We start from the raw sequence: 22,457 nt of genomic DNA on the forward strand, positions 1-22,457 counted from the left end.
AGGAAATACTTGTGGAGATTTTTAAAGGTGGTGTGGAGACAAGGTGTTGTTCTTTTGTCATGGAGTGAGGCTGAAGGAGTATACATCCCGAAGGAAGAGATTTCTATTACATTGAATCAGTTCTGACCAATTTCACTCCTGAATGTAGAGGAGAAGATTATGTTTGGCATTCTAGCAGAAAGAATATCTTCATTTGTGATAGAGAATGGAGTGGTAAATACATCTGTGCAGAAGGCAGGAATACCAGGCTTCCTGGGATGCCTTGAACATAGTAGTATGACATGGCATGCCATCCAGGAGTCGAAAAGGTTGAGAAGAAATCTGGCTGTAGTTTGGCTTGATGTTGCAAATGCGTATGGTTCCATTCCCCATGTCTTGATTGAGTTTGCAATGGAATTCCTATGGATTCCTGCTAAGGTGAGGAACTTCATTTTGCAGTACTACAACGATTTCTGGATGAGTTTTTCCACTCAGCAGTTTACAACTAGGTGGCAGAGCTTGGACATTGGTATCCCAATGAGATGTGCGATTTCACCTATCCTTTTTGTGTTAGCCATGGAGGTCATTGTGAGGGCTGCAAAATCAGTGGGACCAGGTGTTGCACTTGATGGTGGAGGGGAGTTGCCACCAATACATGCATTCATGGATGACCTCACCCTTTGGGTCCTAGCACAGAGGCAGTGGGAAGTGTACTATCTAGACTCAAGGAGCTAATGGATTGGGGAAGAATGAAGTTCAAGACCAAGAAGTCAAGGAGCCTTGTTCTTAGGAGAGGAAAACTAGTTGACTTTCATTTCACCCTTTGTGGAGAGGAGATTCCATCCATTCAGGACCAACCAGTTAAGAGCCTTGGGCGATGGTACACAGAGGAACTGAGAGACACCAAGAGGGTTCAAGAGACAGGAGAACTGATCAGCAGAGGTCTGATGTCTGTCGACAAGTGTGGCTTGCCTGGCAAGTTGAAGTTGTGCCGCTTGCAGTACGGAATGATGCCATGGATAATGTGGCCACTAACTGTCTATGAAGTGGTAATGTCCCATGTGGAGGCAATGGAACGGAAGATCAACAAGTATGTTAAGAAGTGGCTTGGAGTACCGAGCAGCCTCACTAATATTGCAATCCACAGTAGCCGGACAAAGCTTACCATCCCAGTGCAATCCCTTGTTGAAGAGGTCAAGGTAGCCAAGGTAGGATCATTCTTGATGTTTTGAGACTCAAAAGACTCTGTCATCAAGAACATCCAGCTGGATGTGAGATCAGGCAGGAAGTGGTCAGCCCGGGCAGCAGTTGATGAGGCAGAGTCTAGATTGAAGCACAAGGAGACGGTTGGGGCTACTTAGCTGGGCCGCCAGGGACTCGGATGGACAACCCACAAGTGGTGGTCATCTTCTACAGGTGAGGAGCGTCATGGGCTTGTAACACATGAAATACGAGAGGTAGAAGAGGAGAAGAGGTTAGCTAAAGCAGCTGGCCTGACCAAACAAGGAGCTTGGACCTGGTGGGAAAGTGTTGAACAATGACATCTATCTTGGAATGTCCTGTGGCAGATGGAACCGCTCCGCATTTCTTTTCTATCTAGAGCAATGTATGAGCTGCTCCCAACACCTGTCAACCTCAGCACCTGGTATGAAGATAAGACAGACAGCTGTGCTGCTTGTGGTGAGAAGGGAACACTTCAGCATACTTTGAGTGCATGCAGAGTCAATCTTTACAGTGGCATGTACACTTGGAGACCTAACAATGTTCTCAAAGTTGTAACAGAAGCGGTTGAGCAGGGAGTACTGCAGCACAACTTATCTCATGCCCCATGCTGCACAGAACATTGCATATCATTTGTGAAAGAAAGCTCTAAGTCAAGGGTGTACAGCGCAGGCCCACGATCAAGCATACTTTCTTCAGCCAATGATTGGTGTGTCAAGGCCGACCTGGATGGGAAAGGCAATTTCCTGGAGCAAATAGTTTTCACCACATTGCGTCCAGATATAATCGTCTGGTCTGACACCAGTAGAGAAGTGGTTATTGGTGAACTCACAGTCCCCTGGGAAGACAACATCGATGAAGCCCATGAGCGCAAGTAAACCAAGTATGCAGTATTAAGATCAGAGGGTGGAAGGTCTCATGCTATCCATTCGAAGTAGGATGCCGTGGCTTTATTGCGTTCACTTTCTAAAAGTGGCTACGTGACCTTGGCTTTACTAGAAGAGAGATCAAGTCAACCAGCAGGGCTGTAGCTGAGGCAGCAGAGGCAGGATCATCATGGGTGTGGACTAAGTACGTCCAGAGGGGCAGATAGTCGGACAGTGTATCCATCTTTTGCAAACTCTTCAGTAGCTGCATAGATACCTGAAGAGTAGACTATCTGTTGGATGGAAGCAACCAACAACTCTGATAGAGGCAGATGCCAAGTTGTTAAGCTCATCAGTGGGAGGTGGTGCTTTAGCACTGATGGCCCACCACCTCGAGGGAGTCTTGATCATAAGTGGGCCGAAACTCCTGAAGACAGGTGGCAGATCAACTAATGATCCCACTGATGATAGCACAGGACAGTTAACATCTTAGTCCATGTGTATTTTCAGTTCCATACTCTGAGATCACCCTTTAGCCCCCTCCCCCCCCAGTCTTCAGGTGGAATAGGTTCCACCCCCTGCTTGAACTCAAGCATTGTAGTCCTGGTGACATCTTTGTGAATTATTTTTCTGCACCCTTTCCTGCTGTGATAGTTTCACATGGTACTTCAAGCGCAGTCTAACCAATAACTTGTACTGTTGTAACATGATGTCCCAAGTCATGTACTTCATTCCCTGATCAAATCCCACCCACCCTAGGTGTTCTCTCTTCTCCCGACTGCTATTGGGCTGAGGATACAAAGTCCTGAAAGCTTGTACCATCGGCCCTAAGGACAGTTTCTCTCCCCCTGTTTTAAGTCTATTGAATGATTCCCTAGTATAATAAGATGTACTCTTAACTACTTGGATTGTAGTACTGTTCTGCACTTTTGTTTTGCCTTGTGCTATCTCAACATGCTATTGTAATGAAATAATCTATAGGGATAGAATGCAAGTTGAGCTTTCCACTGTACCTCACTGCATATGGCAATAATAAGCCAGTTTACCAAGTAAATAAGAAAGGAATGTGCAATATCTAAATGCAAGAAGTTCTGCAGATGCTGGAAATACAAAGCATGGGTCTGTTTGAAACATCAATATTGATGCTTTCTGACTTGCTGAGTCTCTCCAGCATTTTGTGTGTGGTGCAATATCTTTTAGCTAAAGTGTTTTGAGGCACTGGGGAGTTTTCTTAGTTTTCCAAAAACCAAGTGGAATTATTCTTTCAACTCCTCTGCTCTTCCCACAAGACTGGCACTGTTAGCTGCTTAAAGATAATAGTACTGTAGTAGATGAGAAAGATGCACTATTGTTTTTCTGTTAGTTTCTTTCATGAATCATATTTTCATTTTGACATCTTGCCCATTGTCTTGAATTTACCTTAGTTATTATCTGTAGGTAGTGCATAAAATTATAGTATATAAAATTATATAGTCTTTGGTGGTACCTGATTCTAACATGTTTTAATTGAGCAACAGTGGGAAACAAAATACTTGAACTGTGATGAAATAAAGCTACACACCAACAAGTTTTTCTTTCTGCTGCCCCCCCCCAACATGGCTTTCAATAAAATTTCAATGAATAGATTTTAAATTTCCTTATCACCAATACCTGACAAAACTATTTTTCTTCTTGTCTTAAAGGTTCACCAAGAATCTTTCACCAGATAAGATTAATTTGAGTACTTTGAAAGGTGAAGGTCAGTTGACGAACTTGGAGCTCGATGAAGAGGTATTGCAAAATATGCTGGATTTGCCAACGTGGTTGGCAATCACCAGAGTGTTCTGTAACAAGGCTGCAATTCGGGTAAGAAACTTATTACTAAACTACATCAATTGTACTTTGAAGGCATAAGGTTTTGAAGTGTGTTATGTGCAACACTTCCCTGAGGTGAAAACATTAAATCTGCCAGTTTTGTGGAATCAAATGGTTTGTGTGTAAAGGATCAGAAATCAATTACTGAGCCAAGCAGGTGGAAATAATACAAGATAATTTTATCAGTGTGAATAAACAATTGAACTTGGAGATGTTAACAACTTTTTAGCATGTATTATTAATGACAATAATATGAACTAGAAAAATAAAGAATGGTGCACTGTCTATCTGAGTGTTTTAGGGTATTGTTTTTTCCCACGAAATGGAATTCTGGCATTTTTAGCATCAATATAGAGGGTAAAGGTTAATTTTAATGGCAATTATGACTTGATGAATTGGCTGTCTATAACCTCCAGTGTTTGGACATTCAGCATACAGTGATTTTACACTGATTTGAACCAGTGTACTACTAAGTGATTTACGTATTACTCTTTGGGGATTGAATTTTGTGAAATCACTTTCTGGGAATTGTTATACATTTGCAAAACAATGTTCTCAACATTTTCAATTCAATTTTATTGCCTTAATGAAGTTATATTTGTCTTTATTGACAATGTCAAGCATCATTTCTGAGGGAGAAGAGTTTTTTTTGCTTTGGGTGCAGTTTGCAATACTGACACAAATAACTGCATTTTGAATTCTTTCCTTTCCCAGAATTTCTTCTCAATAACATTTGTATTTTTCTGAAAACCTGAATACCAAGTGCTTATAAAATGTAAATAATTTGTTTGATGTATTAATGAGTGATAATTAAAGATGTTGTACAACTAATAATTTTATTGTTAAAGAGTTAATTTTCATTTAATTGTATGTCAATTTGTCACCTGTGTCATCTGATTTGTTTGCTAAGAATTGCTTTTGTGGGGTTGGGGAAACTGAAGAACAATCAGTTTATTTTGTAAATTTATATATATTTATATATATATATATATATATATATATATATATATATATATATATATATATATATATTTCAATGTGTCTGTGATGACCATAGCCTAAATGAATTAGGTTAAAATTTAGAGTGCTCAAAGGCAAGGAAGTTGAATGAACAGAGACTCCTTTGGAGATGGATTTATTTTCTGGGCTTGGCTATCTTATAACACTGTTGTGCAGTGCAAAATACTTTAGGATCTCAATTTGAGTAATGGAATTTTCAAGTATAAATTACATTATCTTTGAATGAGTTATGCAAACTGAAGATAGAAAAGGAAAACTATAATATGGAAAGTCTACCCCTGATCCTCTGTAATGTGGACTGGTAACACTGGGTAACCATGATCTTGAAATTGAATAGTGTTGGAGTAACCTGGAACATTTACAGTGTGACAATGATGCAGAATTAATAGATTTTCTGCACTGTTGGCTATCATTCCTTTTTAATACTCCAACACACTTTTAATTTGCTTTCTTTTCAGCTGTTATAGAAAAATAAACTTTCCAGTGAACAAGCTGAGTGTAAAAGGGATGTGGGAGATGGAATCAGGCAAGCTTCAAGAGCATTTGGCAACAGGAGACTGCATGTGAAAGGGAGTGTGGGGACTGTGGCTCAGTAAAACATGAGCACAATCACTGTGATTTCCAAATGGTCAGATAGTGAATTATCAAAATGCTACTGTAATGTGAAGGAGAAAATCAAAAAAATGTATGTACTGGATATCTGAAATTAAACCAGAAATGCTAGAAACAATTCCTGCTTTTCTGATGGTTTTGACAGTGGGTCTTCTGAAAGTACCAGTTCTGATAGGGTCTTAAACCTAAATTGTTAATACAGTTTTTCTCTTCAAAAATGCTACCTGAGCTGTGTAAGACAAACAGAAGATTTGTCCAAATGAAGTAGCGGCTGGAGCAGACAAGTCGGCCTGCTTGTAGATTGATGACTATGATCGTCCATAAAAGATGAGGCATTTGTGATTATGCAATAAAGTTGCACTTTTAGCTAATAAACAATTAACAGCATAACTAAAACAAAATGAACATACTAATACAATTATTGAAATTTGCTCTTTGAGTTCTTTTCTGTCAAGTCATGACAGTTTTTTCTTCAACTTAACTTAACAGTGGTTCGTTAAAACAGAAGTTATAGTTGTTGGGGAGGAGACTGTGGTGGAAGAGAGGAAGTGGGCTGCTAATGGAAAAAATTCTCAAGTTGTTCCTTTCTGAATAATTCATTTTGCATTTGCAGTAGAGAAATGTGATAGTATCTAAACAAAATTATTGTAAGTAATGTAAGTGATCAAGAAAATATTAACATTTAATGTGACAAACATCTCAAAACTTTTTTATTGGAGTGTATTGAGATCATTGTAATTCCCAATCAAATATTTTTCCTTTTTTATAAGTTTTGGGATCTGTTTACTTAAATATTCTGTACAACTTGCAATTTTAATGCTAGTGAGTGAAACAACAACATTTTATTGAATAGGGTTTTAATTAAGTAATTTATGATTATTAACTAAAAATGAAGTTTATAAATTATGTCAAATTATTCATCCAGCTGTAAAATTAACTGAATAGCCGGAAGTAGCAATAACAGTACTGAAATGGTATTTTACAAACATTTTTGGTAAGAGTTCAACTGTACATATATTTATTAACTTGGATGATAGAAACATAGAAAATAAGTGTAGGAGTAGGCTATTTGGCCCTTCAAGCCTGCACTGCCATTCAGTATGATCGTGGCTGATCATCCAACTCAGAACCCTGTTACTGCTTTCTCTCCATACCCCCTGATCCCTTTCGCTACAAGGGCCATATCTATAGAAACATGATGAAACATGATGGAATAGAAAGCCAAAAATAAACTATCTCCCAGTGGCCACACATTTTAATTCCACGTCCCATTCCTATTCTGATATGTCTATCCATGGTCTCCTCTACTGTCAAAATGAATCCAAACTCAGGTTGGAGGAACAACACCTTATATACCTGGGTAGCCTCCAACCTGATGGCATGAACATTGACTTCTCTAACTTCCGTTAATGCCCCTCCTCCCCTGCTTACCCCATCCCTGACATATTTAGTTGTTTGCCTGTTCTCCATCTCCCTCTGGTGCTTTCCTCCCCCATCCTCCTTTCTTTCTCCCGAGGCCTCCCGTCCCATGATCCTTGCCTTTCTCCAGCTCTGTATCACTTTGGCCAATCACCTTTCCAGCTCTTAGCTTCATCCAAACCCTCTGGTCTTCTCCTATCATTTTGCGTTTCCCCCTCCCCACTCTACTTTCAAATCTCTTACTATGTTTCCTTTCAGTTAGTCCTGACGAAGGGTCTCGGCCCGAAACGTCGACAGTGCTTCTCCTTATAGATGCTGCCTGGCCTGCTGTGTTCCACCAGCATTTTGTGTGTGCTATTTCAATGTCAGTTATCTTTGTATATGGATATCAATGTGAGTAACTGGGATTCATGTTTGATTACCTTAAAAAGATTGGAGGAACTTTCTAATTAGTGGAAAGCTGAAATGGAGAAGCAGAGAGACTTGGAGGGGGAGGTGTACTTGGTGGAGTACAGCATGAAAATGTAATGAATAGGAGCTGAAATTTTAAGAAATGTTTAATAGAATACTGGTTTGCATTGCTATTTGGAGAGAACAAGAAGCTAGAAGTTCTCCTGCATCTTAGTAAACATTTGGAGTGCTGTCTGTGTTTCTGAGTAATCCAGATGTTAAAGGGAGGTGACGGCTTAGATGGGAAGTATTTCAGCTGGTTGAGAACTTGGAAATTAGTTTTAGAGCCAAGTCTTACAGAAGTGAAGATAAAAAGTGCATATTTTTGCAAATATTGTAGGTTTGGAACTTCATTTTGAATATGAGAGTTCTGCAGTAGACTTGGATATGGAGAAAAGGCAACAAAAGCTAGTATTTATATTTAGTTTATGATAGACATGATCTCGTAAGCTGCTGGAACATGTTTTTAACAAAGCAAATATACAATGTATAATTAGGGGAGCAGTTCAATGTGGTTGTTTAAGGACACATCAGTTTATCTGTTTTGAGTCTTGAGGTATTGGATAATGCTGCACAACTATTTAACTTTGAGCCACATTGGAAAGACAAAAATAAACCTGTTGGACATATAACTTAAAGCTGATAGTCTTGGCTCTGATATTTCCAATAGGTAGCATTTTGTATTCACGTAATATACCTCAAGTGCAGGCACGTTCAGAAAAGGTGTTGCTGGAGTTGAATGTCCTGTGTAAGGACAATGACTAAAGGGAATGTGCAACATATTCTGTTTCATTAAACATTGGATTAGATTTTCTTCAGTGTGGACCTTAGTATTGGAAGGCACAGGATATATACATCCCAAAGAGGAAGAAGTATTCTAAAAGAAAGATGATACAACTGTGGCTAACAAGAAAAGCCAAAGCCAACATAAAAACTAAAGAGAGAGCATATATTAGAGCAAAAATTAGTGGGAAGCTTTTAAAAGCTAACAGAAGACAACTAAAAAAAACTCAGTAGGAAGCTAAAGATGGAATACAAAAGCAAGCTAGCCAATAATATTAAAGAGGATACCAAAAGTTTTTTCGGATACATAGTGTAAAAGAAAGAGTGGTTATCAGACTACTGGAAAACGATGCTGGAGAGGTAGTTGTGGGGGACAACGAAATGGTGGATGAACTGAGTCAGTATTTTGTATCAGTCTTCACTGTGAAAGACACTAGCAGTACGATGGAATTTCCAGGTGTCAGGGATCATGAAGTGTGTGAAGTGACCGTAACTAGTGAAAAGGTTCTTGGGAAACTGAAAGCTCTGAAAGTAGATAAGTCGCCTGGTATACACCCCAAGGTTCTGAAAGAGGTGGTTGAGAAGATTGTGGAAACATTTGTAGTGATCTTTCAAGAATCACTAGATTCTGGAATGGTTCCAGAAGACTGGAAAATTGCAAAGGTCACTTCACTCTTCAAGAAGGGAGAGAGGCAGAAGAAAGGAAACTATAGAAAATCTACGGCACAATACAGGCCCTCGGCCCACAAAGTTGTGCCTAACATGTCCCTGCCCTAGAAATTAATAGGGTTACCCATAGCCCTCTATTTTTCTAAGCTCCATGTACCTATCCAAAAGACTCTTAAAAGCCTCTGACTATCCACACTATCAATGCCTCTCATCATCTTATACACCTCTATCAGGTTATCTCTCATCCTCCATCGCTCCAAGGAGAAAAGGCCAAGTTTATTCAACCTGTTTTCATAAGGTATGCTCCTCAATCCAGGCAACATCCTTGTAAATCACCTTTGCACCCTTTCAATGGCTTCCACATCCTTCCTGTAGTGAGGCAACCTAGTGAGCACAGTACTCCAAATGGGGCCTGACCAAGGTCCTATGTAGTTGTAACGTTATCTCTCAGCATCTAAACTCAATCCCATGATTGATGAAGGCCAATGAAGGCATACGTCTTCTTAACCACAGAGTCAACCTGTGCAGCTGCTTTGAGTGTCCTGTGGACTCGGACCCCAAGATCCCTCTGATCCTCCACACTGCCAAGAGTCTTACCATTAATACTATATTCTACCATCATATTTGACCTTTCTTACATGATACAAGCCAAAGAGCATATCTATGGAACCATAGTAAAATTTTGGCAGGAAGGGGTTGAATATGGCTGCAACTGCTGCCGTCAGTGCTGCTGCAAAGAGTCAGGGAACTCCTGCTGGATGCCTGAAGAGTTTCAGTATGCAGGATTTAACAACCATCCCTGTCGATGAGCCAGCACATTACAGAGATCCTCTTTGTCCTGAGGATGAGCAAATGGCAAGAGATCCCATCATGGTAGGAATAGGAGAGTATTCCGAGAGATCTCTAGAGACTGCACTAAAACACCAATATGCAGAGAGTGACTTGAAAATGACTGCAAATCTGATGGGGAGGCAGAAAACCAAAGGAGTTCAATACGCCGTGAACAGCTGAGTTCCAAATCAATAAGATGAGGGCAAGTGACAAGAAAGACAGGATAAGGCAAAGTGGGAATGATAAAACCAGTAAAGTTGGGGTCAAAGAAGAAGATGGTGCAGTCTAATGTTGACTCTTTATAAACATCAGAAACTATAGGCCAGTTAGTCTGACCTCAGTAGTTGGGAAGATATTGGAGTTGATTATTATGGATGAGGTCTCAGGATACTTAGAGGCACATGATAAAATGAGCCATAGTCAGTGTGGTTTCCTCAAGGGAAAATCTTATCTGACAAATCTGTTGGAATTCTTTGAAGAAATAACAAATAGGATAGACAAAAGGACATTGGTTGATGTTGTGTACTTGGATTTTCAGAAGGCCTTTGACAAGGTGCCATATGAGGCTGCTTAACAAGCTATGAGCACGTAGTATTACAGGAAAGACTCTAGCATGGATAAATCAGTGGCTGATTGGCAGGAGGCAGAGAGTGGGAATAAAGAGAGACTAGTGGTGTTCCACAGGGGGTCATTGTTGGGACTGATTCTTTTTATGTTTTATCCTAATAATTTGGATGATGGAATTGATGGCTTTGCTGCAAATTTTGCAGATGATATGAAAGTAGGTGGAGGGTCAAATTGTTTTGAGGAAGTGGAGCGGCTACAGAAGGGTGTAGACAGATTAAGAGAATGGGCAAAGAAATAGCGGATGGAATATAGTGTCAGGAAGTGTATGGTCATGCACTTGGGTAGAAGAAATGAAAGGGTTGACTATTTCTTATATGAAGAGAAAATACAAAAAACAAAGGGGTCTTTGTGCAGGATTCCCTAAAGGTTAATTTGCAGGTTGAGTCTGTGGTGAGGATGGCAATGTTAGCATTCATTCAAGAGGAATATAAAAGCAAGGATGCAATTTTGAGACTTTATAAAGCTCTGTTGAGACCTCTCTTGGAGTATTGTGAGTTGTTTTGGGCCCCTTATCTTCGAAAGAATATGCTGAAACTAGAGAAGGTTCAAAGCAGGTTCACGAGAATGATTCCAGGATTGAATAGCTTGTCATAGAAGAGCGTTTGATGAATCTGGTCCTGTATTCACTGGAATTCAGAAGAATGGGGGGTGACATTATTGAAACCTATTGAATGATGAAAGGCCTTGACAGAATGGATGTGAGAGGGTGTTTCCAATGGCGGGAGAATCTAAGACCAGAGGACACAGCCTTTGGATAGAGGGGCGTCCTTTTCGATGAGGAGGAATTTCTTTAGCCGGTGAGTGGTGCATCTGTGGAGTTCTTTCCCACAGGTAGCTGTGGAGACCAAGTCTTTATGTATATTTAAAACAGAGATTGGTAGATTCTAGTTTGGTCAGGGCATGAAGGGATACAGGGAGAAGGCAGGAAATTGGGACAGAGGAAAATTGGATCAGCCATTATGAAGTGACGGAGCTGACTTGATGGGCCAAATGGCCTAATTCTGCTCCAATGTCTTATGGTCTTAGTAGTGTAAGATTTGTTCATTGGGTGCCTGCAGAATTTGTTGGAAGGACGATTATATATTTTGGAAGTATCATATTGTAAGGAACATTTTGTGTGGTGGTCAAATGAGCCTCTAACTAAGAAAAGTTTAAAAAGAAACAGTGTGTTTGTACCACTGACTCAGCTAGAAGTATATCATAAACACTAGAGATTCTGCAGTTGCTGGAAATCTAGAACAATACAGACAAAATGCTGGAGGAACTTGGCAGGTCAGGCATTCCTATGCAAAGGAATAAACATTTGACGATTTGGGTTGAGACTCTTTGTTAGGGCTAGAAAGAAAGAGAAGCCAGAATAAGAAGGTGGGGAGGGGAAGGAGTGCAAGCTGGAAGGTGATAGGTGAAGTTATGTGAGCTGAAGTTAGGTGGGTGGGGGACTGGGATGATGTGAGAAGCTGGGAGGTGGGAAAGGTAAAGGGGGTTAAGAAGATGGAATCTGATAGGGGGAGAGTGGACCATAAGAGAAAGGGAAGATGGAGGCAGACTAGAGGGAGGTTATAAGCAGGTAAGGAGAAGAGAAGAGGTGAGAGGATTGCCAGAATGGAGAATGGAAGAAGAGAGAAGGGGAAAGCAGAGGAAAATTACCAGGTTTGAGAAATTGATGTGCATGCCATATGAAATATGAGGTGTTGCTCCTACAGCCTGAGGGTGGCCTCATCTTGCCAGCAGTGAAGGCCATGGACTGGTGTATCAGAATGGGGATTAAACTTAAAATGGTTGGTCACTGGGTGGTCCTGTCTTTGTTGGCCAATCAAAGGATATTCACAATTTTTTTTAATAAATGGTCAAGCATTCAAGTATAAAAATAAAAGTTTAAATGTTTAAAAATATGTAGTGTTAAATAGGTATTTGTAATGTTTTTTTAAAAGAAAAAGGATATCAACAAGTTCAGCCAAAATTGGCAGGGAGAAGATTTAAAATATTTAAAATGGAAAAACACTGCAGATCAGGCAGCATTTGGTGAGGAAAGAAGAGGTCTGTGGTTAAAAAAAAAGTGTGAATGACAGAAACAGTGAAACAGGGTATGTCAATGGAGAAAAGAAACAGTCAATATTTCATGACCAAGAGAAAATCTGCTGATGCTGGAAATCTAAGAAATACACAATAAACTGTTGGAGGAATTCTGCTGAGTTTTTCCAATATTTTGTGTTTATTACATCAATATTACATGAATAATTTTACTGAAGAATTATCTAATTATGGTACAGATGAAGGAAATAATTTGAAGTTGTTGAATTTGAAACTGAGCCCTGAAGTCTACAGTTGTCTGGATGGAAGATGTGATGCTCCAAAGAAGTTCAGTGTGGGATGAAAAATTGAAAATGGAAGCTCAAGGTTACTCTTGAATACTGAATGGAAGTGGTCACAAAGGAGCCTACATAGTGGCCATCAAATGTAATACACCAAGTCTGAAAGATGTGCAGTTGATTCATCACTTCACCTGCAAGGGCTGTTTTCTTCCTGAATGGTGGGAAGGAGTGAGGTAGGACATCAGGTATTAAATCATTAATTGCAAGGGATAGGAGAACAAGAATGGTTGATGGAGATGGAAGAATGGATCAGAGAATTGAAGGGATTGGCTTTTTCAGCATGGATTCTGAAGAAGAAGGTGTTTAGTGATGGAATCTTGGTAGTGGATATTGCAAAGGATGACCTGTTGAATGTGGAGTATGCTAGGGGGAGAAACTGAATGATGAAAACTCTATTTAAGAGGAATGAGTCACACTCTTGTATCATATACTTAATAAGAATTAAGTGAAAGAGCAGAAAGGTATTGTGACTGCCAGTCACTCAAAGGTCAGCATTTAGAACAGCCGTGATGGGCTAATCTGTGATTCAAATGGACAATCTGAGTTTATTTATATCTTATTTCTATTCAAATATTTCTAATTTTTAAATTCAGTTTGTATGTTTGGAAGTCACAACTGCTTTCTAAAGCCCAATCGCTTACAGCTCCGGTACCTTGTGCCCTTTTATATCGGTAGCACAGCAGTGGAAACTAACTAGTGGGAGTGTACATCACGCAGAACCTCTCATCGTCCCAGAACACATTCTACACAGTAAAGAAAGCTCACCAAAGTCTCTACTTTTTGAGGAGGGTGAAGAGAGCTGGACTTCACACATCCATACTTGCGTCCATTTACAGATGTGCCATAGAGAGCATCCTGACAAACTGCCTCACCTTCCTGGTAAGGAAGCTGCACCGTAATGGACAGGAAGGTTCTACAATGGGTAGTTGAAACTGGCCAACTCGTCATTTTCACCAGCCTACCCGCCATCAAAGACGTATATAAAGAAATGTGTCAGAAAAAGGCCAGTAACATCATGAAGGATCCTACCCACCCTGCTCATGGATTGTTCCCATCAGGTAGTAGGCTATGTAGTATCCTGGCAAGACCAAAAACAGTTACTTTCCCCAAAACAGTAAGGCTGATCGATGCCTCCACCCACTAATTCCACCACTACTTTATAATTTCCTGTCAGTTACCTTATGTACGTATAGCCTAGCATCACTCTGTGGGCATACAGTCAATCTATGTATATTAACTATTGTACACATTTATATTTATTGTGTTTTTATTATTATTGTGTTCTTTATCTTTTGTGGGTTTTCATGCTGCATCAGATCTTGAGTAATAATTATTTAACTCTCCTTTACACTTGTGTATAGGAAATGACATTGAACAATCTTGAATCTTGAATCTTCCTTCCATCACAGTGGACATTTCAGAAACATTTGATAGACTTTGAGATGTGCTGAAAGGAATGTGAAAATGCTATCTAAGTGTAACTTACTTTCTGTTTGCATAACCATTTGAGTGGAACAATGTTATCAACATGCCAGTGGCAGCAAATCTGAAGGGAAAAGCACAATACAATATATCTGAATCAATGGATCAGTTTTTCTCCTCATCTTTATTTTCAGTTAATTTATCTTTTGCTTTACTATCTCCTAGATTTTTTCCCCTGGAAGTAATAGTAACTGTTTGTTTATTGAAGTCTTGTTGAAAATGTTACCGACCTTCAGATGTTAATCCGGTTTCCTGGTTTAAAGTGGAGTATCTAGCAGTAATTATTTTTAGATGTTCTGCATCCTGAGGAAGAGGCAAGCTGATCCTAGTGGAAAGTTGAGTGCTTTGCTAGATTTCTTTATGTCCTTCCTAAAGCAATATTTTTGCTGTATTCAGAGTGGAGCTTTGTAAAGGTTTTGTGTTTAGATAGGCACACGTCAAATTAGACTTGTCCTTGCATTTTCACGAAATATATGAATGTGCAATGAGCAAATAGGTGTGAATGAAACCCATGTAGATAATTACATATTTTGTTCAAAACTTTAATAGTATAGTTAATCATACTATGTAACATGTTTGAAAAGCTTATTTTTATGATAGAATACAAATTGCAACTTTCAGTTTTGGTTGCATGACAGAATATTCTCGGCTCTGGTAGATTTTATTTTTCAGTTTTTTAAAATAAATATTGATTGAAAATTCTTTCAATGTTGTTGTAAAAATTGGCTGCCAGTCTTGTTTAAAGTCTCCCTATAAACCTTATTTTTCTTTATTTCTTAAATGTTGCAGCAAATTTAGTCAGTGGTATTTTGCATGTAAGGTTTATATCAGAATCAGATTTAATAACACTGGCATACGTTGTGAAATCTGTTTACTTTACAGCAGCAGTGCAATGAAATACATGACAGATAAATATAGAGAAAAGTCTGAGTTACATTAAGTATATATGTCTATTAAATAGTTAAGTTAAAATAAATAATGCATAATAACAGAAATAATTAAGTTGTGGGGTAGTGTTCATGGGTTCAATGTCCATTTAGAAATTGGATGGCAGAGGGAAAGAAGCTGTTCCTGAATTTGTGTGCCTTCAGGCTTCTGTACCTCCTTCCCAATGGTAACAGTGTGAAGAGGGCAAGTTCTGGGTGGTGGGGATCTTTAATGATGGGCGCTTCCTTCCTAAGGCATTGGTCCTGGAAGCTGTCTTGGATACTATGGAGGCTGGTACCCATGATAGGGCTGAATAATTTTACATGTTTCTGCAACTTATTTTGATCTTGTGCAGTAATTTCTGCCCTGCCCCCCTCCCCTGTACAACATGGTGATGCAGCCAGTCAGAATGTTCTCCGTAGTACATTTGTAGAAGTTTTTGAGTGTTTTAGTTGATAAACCAAATTCCGAATGAAATATAGCTGCTGCCTTGCCATCTCTATAGCTACACCAATATGCTGTGTCCAGTTTAAGTCCTCAGAGATATTGACACCTTGGAGTTTGAAATTGCTCACCCACTCCACATCTGATCCCTCTATGATGATTGGTTTGTGTGCCCTCGTCTTACCCTTCCTGAATTCCACAATCAGCTCTTTACTCTTGCAGATGTTAAGTGCAAAACTGTTGCTGTGACACCACTCAACTAGCTGGTATATCTTGCTCCTGCATGCTCTTTTGTCAGCATCTGAAATTATGCCAACAATAAATTTATAGATGCTGTTTGAACTATGAGTAGCCACACTGGGTGTAGAGAGGGAGTAGAGCAATGGGGGAAGCACACATCCCTGTGGAGTGCCTGTGTTAATTGTTAGCAAGATGAAGATGTTATTTCTAATCCACACAGATGGTGTTTTTCCCATTAGGAATTCGAGGATCCAGTTGCAGAGGGAGGTACAGAGGCCTAGGTTCTGTAGTTTTTCAATTAAGACTATAGGAATGATGTTTAATGCTAAGCTATAGTCAGTAAACTGCATCTTTGACATAGGTATTTGCATTGTTTGTGAACCAAGGGTGTGTGGAGAGCAATTGAGATCACAGCTTTTGTAGACCTATTGTGGCGAAAGGCAAATTGCAGTAGGTCCAGGTTTATCCTGAGACAGGTGTTGATTCCAGCCATGACCAGCCTCTCAGTTTCTCAGTTGTCACAAGCAGGTGTCCATTAAATTCACCATTATGACTTCCGCTTGTATGGTCCTGAACTGTCAATTAGCAATGCCCCATGTGGGAATGCTGCTAATATGATTGGACTTAGAATGTGCATGCTCTATTGCTGGCTCAAGCTTCTCTTGGACTGTGGCTTAATTTTAGTGAAATTGTGACAGTGGTCATTAGAAAGATCATCGACTTATTTAGTGTTATTTAATGAAAGTGTAATTTGATGAAGGCTGCTATTTTTAATTGTATTAGACATTTCTATAAATGGTAAACTCTTTACATACCTCTTCATTTCAAAATCAAAGGATCTGGGAAAACAAACAATATCAGACTGTTTTCCAGTGAAGTAACAGTAGTGTAATATACTTGTTGGACCATACACAATAAAGCACTGTTCTTCAGAAAATTACCACAGCAACCTGGACTTGATGTGACTGGCGTTTTCTGTGGATACAAACGAAACAACAAGAGCACTTTGGATTGAAAAAGATGCATAGCTGAGAGGAACAGCAATGTACAAACAGAAACTGACCCACTATCCAACTCCTTCCCCATTCTGGAAATTGCTTACACTTAATATAAGTTGAGATGAAGCCTAAAATTGATAACTCTGAGATAGTATATTGATTGTCTGTGCATCTTTTATTATGAGAAATGCAGGTCTGAAAACCATTGACCAAAAGAAACTGATTTAATCATTCCAGTGACAATTTACTTAAACTACTTAAGTACTATTTGAAATTGGCCATATGGTTGACTGCAAAATGGAAAACTTTTGACAGAAAAATGGAAACATGGAATTTAATTCCTATTAGATTAATAATATGTTTTAAGACAGGAATATAGACCAAATGGGAAGATATCAGAATATTTGTGACAAGAAGTGGACCTACTGAATGTATGTCCACAGGTCAAGATACATGGCAGTCCAATATATTAGTTAAAGAGGCATACAGGGTGATTTCCATTATTATGGAGACATAGGACATTAGAGCTTGGATGTTAAACTTGATCTGTATTTATTGCTTGTTTATTCACTTGTCAGTTCTGGTTCCCTGCATTACAGGAAAGGCTAGATTGCACTAGAGGGAATGAGGAGAGGATTGGTATTGGTTTATTCTAGTCACATGTACTGAGATACAATGAAGTACCTTTGTATGCCATCCAGTCAAACCATGTTTTACATAAATGCATCGAGGTAGCAAAAAGCAAAGCAAGACCAAAATATAGTGGTGTAACTGCAGAGAAAGTGTAATGCTGGTAAACAAACAAGAGCAAGGTCATGACAGGGTAAATTAGGAGATCAAGTTTGCCTTTAGATATGAGAGGTTCATATGAGAGTCTAATAGCAACTGGATAAAAGCTGTCTTTAAGTCAGGTGGAACATGTTTTTGAGCTTTTATCTCATGCACAACCAGTGAAGTGAGCATGACAGGTAGCAAAGAACTTTGACTGTGGTGACTGTTTCCTGAGGCAATGAAAAATGCAGACAGAGTCCATGGAGGGAAGGCTGATTTGTATGATGGACTAGGCTGCATTCACAACCCTCCGTAGGTTCTTGCAGCGTTGGCAGATGTTTTCATCAACTGTGTTGTTTCCTTTGATCAGATATTACAGAGGGAAGACTATCACTGAGGTGTTGCAAGGGACCTAAGGGAAAGGATCCTTTTCCTTCAGCAAAGATGCAATAAAAGCCAAGGTTTAAACTAATTCACAGAAGGATTAAAATGGAGCTGAAAAATAAATTGAGGCTGGTTGGGTCTGGGACTTGATGTCTGAAAGAATGATGGTCTGAAATCCTCACCACATGTACTTGAAGAGCTACAGGGCAGTGAATCAAGTGCTCGAGAGCATATTTATGAATATTTGTTTCTTTTAAGATATGCAGGGTTGAAAGCACAAGGAAAATTTGAAACGGGCAGTGATTTTTTTGGGAAAAAAAATCTACTCAAAATGTCGGCAGCTCAATTTCTTTCTTAGATACAGGATGACTGATTTGCATTTTTCTGCTTTCCACTATCTGATGGTGTTCTTAATTAAGTAATGGGTTAAAATTATAGATGTAAAATTTGCAGAAGACATGCTTTGCAGAAAAGGGCATAGAAAGTGTTTGAATCAAAAGTTTGAAATTACTATTCTTTTATTGAACGTTGAAAGTTCATTCATAGCAAGATGTTTTGTTGTTTTCTTTAATCTTGCGGCTGCCTTTACTGAACCTGTATCCAGAAAAATGTTTGCAAACTGTACAGGACCCATAGAACAAGTATGAATCAATGCTCTTCACATGCAGTGTTGTATTCTGCCTTCTCACCAGATTCTTGGTGCTTTTCAATTGGCATAATGATACCCACTTCATGTACATTTGCTGTTTCATTTTACAATCTTGGTTTAAAAAGACTGGATTATTTCTTTGAAAATCTGCGTGCAAATAAATTTTTATCAACATTGACCTTTCTAAAAAATATATGATGCTGATTGGACTACAGAATGATTGTTATAATAGAACTATATATTTTCAACCAAAGTTAATCAACTTTGATATTTTATTTGCATAGAAGACAAACCAGATAACTTGGTTTTTATTGCAACAAGGTGTGGTCTAACTAATTTGGAAGGGCTGTGTCCTTTAATATAGTTGTTAAAGCTCATTATAGTAATGTGGGATTACTGCATTCTGATTTTTAAAATATCTTTAGACATTTACACACAGGATGCTGTGCCCCTTGGGGTATATTTCATCAGTGCAAAGTGTCCACTAATGATGATGCTGAAGATGATTGTTGGCTGTGGATTCACCTTTAAGAGTGTTTCAGAATGAAGCTCTATTCTGACCTTAGAAAAAGAGGGTTGCTAGATATCCCTTTATAATATGTAACTATTTCCATATTGCGATCTGCTACATTTATTTAATTGGACTATTGAAATCAATTTAACAGGTGAATAAATTTTCTACATTTAAAAAAAAACATCCTTCTTTGATTTAGTTGGTTATACACCTTTGTCAAGCATGGAAGCATAATCTATATTGCAGCTGACAAGGTTAAAGAACATTCAAAGCAAGAATAACACTGGTTGATTGATATTAGGGTGATTCTTTAATTAGGATAACTTTTCTGTCCTTGGGGTAGATTTTCAGGAAAAAAAATAGTTAGGTAATAGTAGCTCTAAACTTTTTCAAAATGCTTCATAAATTATATTTTCTGAATTTTTAAGTGAGTTAAAAACTTAAATGTGGCAGAATTTCACTACTTTGAGCTTGCACCTTACCCAAACTCTGTAACTTTGTCTTCAAAATAAAGTATTAATAAGTATGCAATTCATGAAATTTTTTAGTTTATATCTTCTCACAAGGACTTTTAAACATATGTCAAATTCATGTGAGTTATACAATTTGTACATTTTTTATGATGAACCGGTGTCCCCAACATTATCAATGTGCAACACATCCAGTCAAGTTTTTTCAAACAGCTGCTTATGTGGTTGCCAAGGAAGTGAGATGGGGTCAGGGGAGCATGTGGCTGTCATGGTAGAAGACTGACATTTTGATGTTAAGAAATGTGAGTAATATAGATTTGTACCTCCTGATCTGAGAGTATGTTTGTAAAATGTCATTACTAAATTACTATTTGAGTGTTTTAACTGAAGATAAAAGTAACTTCACTTTATTTCTGTATATCTAAATTTCATTTACAGGTTAGTTATCTGGTCGAGTTAGCCAGTGTGAAACTTAGCCAACTTTTTAAAAAGTGAGAAATGTCCTTACAGTCATACAGCTGGTGGTGAACTTGTCAAGATGGCCCCAAACTCATAAGCAGACTGATCAACAAAAAATAGAGACACAATTAAAGAAGACCCAGTGAAATATCAGCAATGCCTTGAAAGAGAGAGAGAAAAAAAGAAGGGAGACAGGAAAACTAAGGTCATCTCACAATTACTAAAGCACAAATAGAGACTAAGGAGATGACAGTGGAGAGTTAATTAAAGAAAGAAAAAGGCTGCTGAAGAGAAAACACAGGGAGAACAAAGTTTTAAAGGAGAGAATACCCTACCAGAATATTCAGTAGGCCAACAAAAGGAGCAGAATGACCTCATTTTCTTGAGACTTCACTTATACATTTTGACAGGCCTAGCCCACGTGGTGTAAAGTGTCATAGGAGAGGCCAGAAAAAAGTGAGAGCAAACAGAGCTAAAGAATATTGTGATCTCACTGAAGCCCATGTGAAGTTTGATGACACTTTGTTTTTAATTGTAAGTTTTGCTTCTTCTAATTAGACATGTTTTGTCAGAGTTAACATTAAAATAAAACCGTTGTTTGCCAATGTCAAAAGTATTTTGTCATTACCATCACAGTACATATTTTGTTCAGAAATAAAGTTTTGTTTAGCAATATTGGTCTGAACTCATTTGCCGGTGTGAAGTGCTTTGATGCCAAAATCGGTATTCTATCAAAAAAGGGTTAAATTCCAATAGTCTAATTAGTAAACAAATGTGTTATTTAGTCAAGGAAAATGTTGACATGCTTAAGAAAATGTGTCTCAAAAATATATTCTTAATGTACTTAAAGTTAAAACAGATTTATTAAAGGCATGGTTTTTATTTGCAGGATTGACTTTGAAATCTTTGTCATTTCATCTTAAGAATTTTGATGATATGATGGAAATGACGCTTATCCATGAAAACTCTGCAAGAACACCTTAAAATATAAAAGCTCTCTTAAAGATTGATCAATGCCAAAATCTGTCTTCATTTCAGAGCCTAAAATAAAGATTATAACATTAAGAAAACAGAGTATGAAGCAATTTCATTTTTCAGAATTTCAAGTGGGTAAAAGTGTCCCTGATTGAAGAATCACCCATTAAAGTATTTTGAGGAAAAATCTAATTTCAGTACTTGAAAACTACTTCTCAAGTAATTGTTAGTTCTTTAAGTATGCCTGTATTCTTTTTTTCAGGGAACTTTTGTGCATTGGACATCATAATCTGAATTGTGAATTTTTATTACGATATTTTTCTCAAAACTATATATGACTGTTGCCATTTAATTTAAATATTGTTACAATTAATTGCAGAATTTGTGGGGAAAGTTGAATGAAGCTATCTGGAAGCGAAGGAGATTATTTCTTTTGGAGTTAAGCTGCTTTATGTAGTTCCAAAAAAAAATTAAATGTTTATGGATTAATCAATTCTTTTCTTTTTCAGATCCATTGGACTAAACTGAAGACTCATCCAATCTGCTTGGTAAAATTTTATTTTATGACAGTAATTAAATATAAATTGTGTGCTAAGTGCTTTAGTTTCTGATGAGACTTGACACCAAAAGGAATAATTGAGCAGCTAGGTTTTTAAATTAAGTTCATTATTCAGGGCACTGTTTAATATGCATTTATCTATATTACAGTGTACTCCTGAAGGAAGTAGAATGAATAATGTTCATATATCTGTTCTACTATTTGCGTATGGAGGTCTGAACTACATCCAGCATTTTGCCATTGAGTGGCAGAAAACCTCAAAACCAGAATAAGGTTTATTATCACTGACTTCCGTCATGGAATTTGTTGTTGCAACAGTACAATGCAATGCACCTACCTATCACCAAGCGAGGGAATGATTGATTTGTGGAAGCCAATTTGCACAGCCCCTTGACATCACTGTGGCAATTCACTGATATACTGTGACAGTAGAATCAGAATCAGGTTTAATGTCAGTAACGTGAATTGTGAACTTTGTTGTTTTGTGGTAGCATTATAAATGCAGACATAACAAATTACTTTAAGTTACAATAAAAATAAGGAAGTAGCTCATGTTACATACCCCGTGGGTATCTTTGTGACTGTCTTATGACCACGATGTAATTGAGTATCTGGTGAGCATGATGTAATGGTCTTGTGATGGTGGGGTGATGTATTTTCCGCCAGTGTGAGGTCACATGATGTAATTTCCCCGCCAGTGTGAGGTCATGTGATGACCTGTTCCAACAGGTATAAAACTGGAAAGCCTGCTGTGACGCAGGAGTTTTTGTGTTGAGACATCATTTGAGTCTCTGTTAAGCAGAAAGCACATCACACATTCCAATCTTCCATCCTTGGACTCACTTTACAGCACATGCTGTCAGGATAATCAAGGATAAGTCC

General features: G+C 38.3%; 1 protein-coding gene and 1 pseudogene across 7 annotated transcripts in view; both read left to right on the plus strand.

Annotated features, from left to right (window-relative positions):
• Nucleotides 1-22,457, plus strand: part of bltp3b (bridge-like lipid transfer protein family member 3B) — a 139,518-nt gene that overhangs the window by 33,577 nt on the left and 83,484 nt on the right. For all 7 annotated transcript variants that reach the window (XM_059987496.1, XM_059987498.1, XM_059987499.1 and 4 more), the window contains exons 2-3: nucleotides 3,749-3,911; nucleotides 21,526-21,564. In XM_059987496.1, the coding sequence (XP_059843479.1) occupies nucleotides 3,749-3,911; nucleotides 21,526-21,564 (202 nt within the window). The remainder of the gene's footprint in view (nucleotides 1-3,748; nucleotides 3,912-21,525; nucleotides 21,565-22,457) is intronic.
• On the plus strand, nucleotides 9,512-13,865 carry LOC132403486 (receptor expression-enhancing protein 4-like; annotated as a pseudogene).

Source organism: Hypanus sabinus, chromosome 13 (genome assembly GCF_030144855.1).
Source record: "Hypanus sabinus isolate sHypSab1 chromosome 13, sHypSab1.hap1, whole genome shotgun sequence".
In the NCBI taxonomy this organism is placed as follows: Eukaryota; Metazoa; Chordata; class Chondrichthyes; order Myliobatiformes; family Dasyatidae; genus Hypanus; species Hypanus sabinus.